The 5,790-nt window shown below is 54.0% G+C and overlaps 1 protein-coding gene across 1 annotated transcript in view; it reads right to left on the minus strand.

Moving 5' to 3' along the window:
- DNAH1 (dynein, axonemal, heavy chain 1) overlaps positions 1–5,790 on the minus strand; it is a 73,371-nt gene that overhangs the window by 11,231 nt on the left and 56,350 nt on the right. The window contains exons 55-60 of the mRNA XM_009321842.1: positions 3,556–3,747; positions 2,923–3,090; positions 2,109–2,300; positions 1,552–1,683; positions 1,178–1,303; positions 553–672 (exon numbers count right to left, since the gene is read on the minus strand). Of these exons, the coding sequence (XP_009320117.1) occupies positions 553–672; positions 1,178–1,303; positions 1,552–1,683; positions 2,109–2,300; positions 2,923–3,090; positions 3,556–3,747 (930 nt within the window). The remainder of the gene's footprint in view (positions 1–552; positions 673–1,177; positions 1,304–1,551; positions 1,684–2,108; positions 2,301–2,922; positions 3,091–3,555; positions 3,748–5,790) is intronic.

Raw genomic sequence — 5,790 nt, forward strand, 5'->3', positions numbered from 1 at the left:
AGGGTAAGATAAGGTCTCGGGATCTGACTACAAAATGACAGGCACTGCGGCCACTCCAACCCTGGTGACAGGCACTTGTGGCTGAACCAAAAAGCCAACCTGTACCAGTATCAGTCGCCCCTATACACAAGAAGAAATATTGGAAGTGGACGTTGTCTCGTTTAGTAAGGGAGGAAGCAGCTTCTTCTAAGAGGGAGCAGGAGGAAGAAGTGGATGAGGCAGACTACGCTGGAGTAGAGCTATCATGAGAACAGGAGGAGGAGAGCTGACTGCTGCTCGGGGAGGAAGAAGAGGAAGGACTCATAAACTAGGACAGAATCTGATGCCTCACTTGATGCCCCCCTCCTGCCCTGTGCTGATTTCCCCAAGCAGAGAAGTCCACCTCGGATGAATATGGATGTGGAGCCTGTCTGGTGCTGGGAAGGCTGGACTGGGACAGTGGAGGGTCTTGCAGCTCTGGAGCCCAAAGCCTGAGGCTGCTCTGTGCAACTCCTAACAGAAAGCTGCTTCCCCTATTCTGGCAGACCTCGCTTTCCTCCCCGCAGCTCTTACCAGATTCTTGATCCATTTGTTTGCTTGTCCTTGGGGATCTATGTAGTGAGTCCAACGCTGGGAGAATTGTGTTATTACCCCATTCTCCACAGACAGGGTGTCGTTGGGTAAGCCAGCAATCTAATGGGGGAGAAAAAGCTGTTGGAACATCTGGTAGCACAACACAGCTGACCAGAAAGAAGCCCTTCCTGCCCTGGCCCCTGCATGGTCCCAGCCTCTTGGATAGGGAATAGCGGTGAGGGTACCTCTAACAGCAGCTGAGCCCAGAGCTGCAGCTCTGCCTGAAGCAGCTGAGCTGGCAGAGTTAGGCTTGGGTGGGCTACGGCTGGGTGGGCTACGTGCTCTAAGCCTGTGGTTTGTAAAGGGGAAGCCTTATGGGTTAAGGCTGATGCCTTCAGAGCTGCTGCTGCTGCCCTGGATGCTGCCAGGTCCTCTCTTGCTCATTGCGCAAGGAGCCCCGGCAGCAATTCCAGCTCTGCAGTGTGGAGGAGCTTGGTTGTTATGGAGCTCTTTGGTTTGGGGTCTGTCCTTTGGTACAGGTGATCCTAGTGAGTGGTGAGCTGAGTGTTTTAGCCCTTGCCTGAGGCACCTTCGGGCTAAAGTGTTGGGTTTTTCTGCAACTTGCCTGCCAGGAGCGGATTTCCATGGGGTCTCCAAGGGTGCTGATCAGGTTTGGCTCCTTGGTGTGAGGTATGTTGTTTTCTGACAGCTGCCTCAGCCACTCCTTGCACAGTGCTACGCGGTAGTGTCCCTGCCACGAGAAGCACCATCATAGCCTTTCTTTTAGTTGCAGCTAGTCTGCTGTGAGCATCTTAACTCTCCTGTTTCCATTCAAATGGGACCCTGTGCAGCCTCTGGCACAAATGGAGAGAGATCCAGGAGGGATCTTGCACCCTTTTGCCCTATTCCTTTCTCCCAGCGGATCTGGCCAGCATCAGCAAGAGGCCAGGAGAGCAGAGCAGCTAACCGAGCCCCTCGCAGGGAGCATTGCACACTTACTGTAAAAGGGCCCAGGTAAGCCACAAAGCCAGCTGCAACCAGCATGTCCCCAGTGATGTTGTTGATTTTGTAATCCAGGTTCTCTACAGTGTCCTGCCAGCGCACCTTCTCATCAGCCAGGCTGTTTATGAGCTGTGGGATAAGTTGCACATGTGAGAGCTGCTGTGCGGTCTAACTGTGTCCTGGACCTGCTGTTCTCTGGGTAATGCTGCAGGTGGTTTTGGTGACCAGAGGTTGCAGCGTGGCCCCTGCCATATCCTGAATTCTGTCCCCAGCTTTGAGCACTTAATCCTGGGATTATCGGGCTGCTCTCAGCTGTCCTGGAGACCTGTTGCTGGCTGAAGGAAGCAGTGCACAGGAGGACAGCAGCTTTTTTTCACACCAGTGCCTGGCTAGCTTAGCTTCCCCAGTCCTGTTGCGCTGCTGAGATCTGGCCAGGCAGCTTCAACCCAGGATTGTTGTGAGTTGCAGGCACATAGAGGTTTTCACCACTGCGCTCCTTTACCTGACATCAGGTTGTCTCACACAAGCAGGCAGAACCCAGCTCTGTTCCTTACCATATCAGCGCGGCCCAGTCTCTGCTGACACTGCTCACACTTCATCTCCAACTCCTTCTTCTTGGCTACGCAGCTCTTGTACTTGGCTTGCAGCATGGCAATGCCACCTTCAACCTCCCTCAGGCGTTCCTTAGCTTCCTCAAGGACCTGCTGAGTGGCACGCAGGTCCTCTTCTGCCTCCCGCCAGGCTTGCTGGGGAGATGCACAAGGGAACAGTGGATATGTTGGGCATGTGGCCAGGCTCTTCCCCAGAAAGCCAGAGACTCAAAAGCAAGAGTTGGTTTTCCATAAAAGCACTAGCTGATACTGAGATCCTGCCCTGTGTGATGGATGTTGACCTGCCTAACTCCAGGGGGACGTTCTGCAAGCCCAGGAATAAAAGTAGAAGTGAGGAAGGCATTTCTGCATAGCTCCAAAAAGCCAGGACCCTATGCCAGCTTACACAAGCTCAGGATGTGGCCCAGTGGTGAACAGAAGGAAAGGTTCCTCTGCTTGCCCCAAAACAATAATAAAGAAATAGCTAGGCTTGGAGAGTATTAAGGCTGAAACACTAGTAAGATGTGGGAATGCTTCTGTAAGTACAATTTCTGCTGAGCCAGGAACTCAGCACTAAGAACAAGGCATCACTTCTGTCCCAGCATATTCTAGGCTGATTTCTTCTACTTTATAATATTAACAGGTTTTGGGGCTTTGACTCTGCCAAGGCTTGGTCTGAACCTGCAGAACATGGTGATTCTCAGCATCTCCTGCAGAAGAGGGATGCTAGTCTTGTGTTCCCTAACACCTAGAGCAACTGGGTCACGCTGTCTCTTACCCGCTTGGGCTCCACGACCTTGGCCACAAAGTGGTACTTGTGCATGGCACGCACCCACTGGCAGATGGAGGTGCAAGCTTTGGAGACCTTGGCAATGGCAGCTGGCTGAAACTCTTCACTGTCAATGTAGGGCTGGATGGCCCTGATCACAGTGTCCGCAATATTGTCCTGCAAGGAATGGTGGGAGAGAAAGGAGATTGATGATGAAGGTGCCAGAGGTCTGACTGAGGAGGGTCTTAAAGGGCTTTCCCCAGTGGCTGCAGCCTGCCTCAGGACCTGGCAGGGTGGTTAAGGCATCACGCTGGAGCAAGAGGAATCAAATTGCTGCATGTTGAGGCCTAGGAGGCATGGCAGTGGAATTGGGTAAATCCCTTCCCATACCACTTCCATCCAGCTCCTACACATGGAAAGAGCAGAGGGACAGAAGGGGAGGACCTGTGTGTCTGGGTCCCACTGCCCAAGGCAATGAAGTGCAGCCAGCTGACATGAGGACTTCCAGGCCAAACACATCCTCATCCTCTGTGCTGCTGAAGGGTGTTGCCCACAAAGAACTTTAAGCTGCATTGCTGTGAGAAGGATCTCTGTGAGGCAATACCTGATCCCTGGTCACAGCCTCCCTCTGCCACCACTTACCTTATCGTACTTAAACAGGCTGTCCAGGAACTTCCCTGGGTCCTGGAGAAGGCCCCTGCCTGGTTCCCAGTAGTCATCCACCTTGGAGCCTAGCTTTTCTCCTGCCACCCTTTTGGGCTTGATTCCTTTCATAATGCAGACTGCTTCAATCACCATCTTCACACCAAGGGGAGGCCGCTGCATTGCTCGTACCTTCAAAACCCAAATGGAGACTGTAAGTTGGCCTGGTTCTCAGTGAGATAGGGTGCTTATCCCTCAGCCGGCCCAGGGGAGCCTGGGACCAGAGGCAGGACATTTAGAGGATGCAATGCACAGGCAGGAAGAAGAGAGGTATTTGAAGGGAAAGCTGATTATCAGAAAGGGCATGGAGCAAACTATAGGTAGGCTGAAAAAGCCTGCCCTGATGCTCTGATAGGTATACCTTATAGGCTGAAGGTGTCTTAGCAAGGGAGCTAGATTTGTATGGCCCTGGGGAGGAGGCTGTATGGAAATGGGGCATGGGCAGGCTTTCTCCCTTGCTCTGTAGGCTCTCATTTGTCTTGTACCCCACTATAGCAATGCTGCACCCCATGAGATGGTCTGCAGTGCTTGTGGAGGGACTGCTTGATTCTCTCCTCAAGCAGGCTGCTAGGAGTGCTGCTGTGGCATCCTTGAGCTGGCTGTGGGTGTCGGGACCCTTAAAGATGACTCCTGCTTTTTTCCCTTCTAGTGCTGACCATCCTTGCCATGTTCAGCCAGAGACACTCCCAGGCCTTTCCACTGAACACAGTCAACAGAGGGGCAGAGTTTGTGGAGACACTGAGACTGGTCTACCCCCATGCAGACACCCTCTGTGAGAAGGACTTTGACTGGCTCTTTGACTGCCCTCAGACAAAGCAGTTCCTCGAGTGGTTCTGCAGCACCGTGGGTGAGGAGAACATGCTGAGCCCAGCTGAGGTGGAGGCCTATGATGCCCTGCTGGCTGCAGGCAAGCCCACCCTGGAAGGCGATGCCCTTGAGCGGGCATTGCAGACATGCTGCCAGGTCCTGCAGCTCCCAAGCACGATACCGGATCATGAAGGTCCCTCGCTGGAGGCCCTGCAGCAGGAGCTTCAGGAGTTGAAGGACTATCGTGACCATCAGGTCTGGCGGCACAGCAAGCTGCAAGTTTGGGCAGCCAACCTGCAGTGGGACCTGAAGTATTTGGAGGAGGAGGAGAAAGTGGTGAAGCAGGACTTGAGGAAGGCTCAGATGGACCTGGAAGTGGAGATATTGCAAACCAGTGCTGTCCTGAGCCAGATCAGCAAGGCTGCAAAGGAGCTGGCAGAGTGGCATGGGGACATGGGGAAAGGCCGGCCGCCAGCACTGCTGTGCGAGATGAATCTTGCTCCTTACATGGAGCTAGAACAACAGGCCACTGATGTGTTTGAGAGGTTCATCCAGCAGGTCCTACCAGGGAGTGTCCAGGCTCCAGATGCTCAGGGAGCAAGTGCACAGGGGGAGAGCAGCTTGAAGGAAAAGTTGGAGGCTGGGACACAGATGGATTCAGACTGGGAAATACTGGAAGGAAGAAGAGGAGCTCCTTATCGACAGTGTGCAAAGACACCATGGAGGGTGGCACCAGCAAGTCAGGGAATACTGGTCCAAGGCTCGAGGGCAGAGCTGCTAGTGGAGGGGAGGAATGGGAGAGAGGTGTTGAGCATGGAGGATGTGGAGGAGAGAGATGGCAGCCAGGAAGCCACAGAGAGAATTGACACCAAGCAAACAACAATGCCGAAAAGCCTTGGCACTGATGGAGGTGAGTTGCTGGGGGACACAGAGAGCTACTGGAAGGAGCTGAGCCGAATGGAGAAAGCACGTATCTGTGCCCAGAGGGAGGTTATAGTCATGTCAGCAAAAGTGGAAGGCAATTATGCTGCGCTGGAGTGGGCCCAGAGGACTCTGGAAGCTCTTGAGGAGAACCAGGTAGGGCCAGTGCTCCCATTCCTCCACCATCCTTTGTGGCAGGGTCTGCCTGTGCTGCAGGCAGTCTCTCCTGTTGAATGCTGGAGCGCAGCTGACATGTCAGGAGGGGGTGGCAGAGCCAGGCAGCGCTAGCGGCACGCCCTGACACCAGCCTGTCTTGTCTTCCCCCTGCACAGTGTGTAGTTGAGGCAGAGCTCCGGAGTCAGGCTGCCATGCTTCAGAAGCAGCTTCATGCCCTGCGTTGTGACATCGCGCAGACCCTGACCCACCAGCTGCCACCCCCGCTGAAGG

Source organism: Pygoscelis adeliae, unplaced genomic scaffold (genome assembly GCF_000699105.1).
Source record: "Pygoscelis adeliae isolate BGI_AS28 unplaced genomic scaffold, ASM69910v1 Scaffold94, whole genome shotgun sequence".
Classification (NCBI taxonomy): domain Eukaryota; kingdom Metazoa; phylum Chordata; class Aves; order Sphenisciformes; family Spheniscidae; genus Pygoscelis; species Pygoscelis adeliae.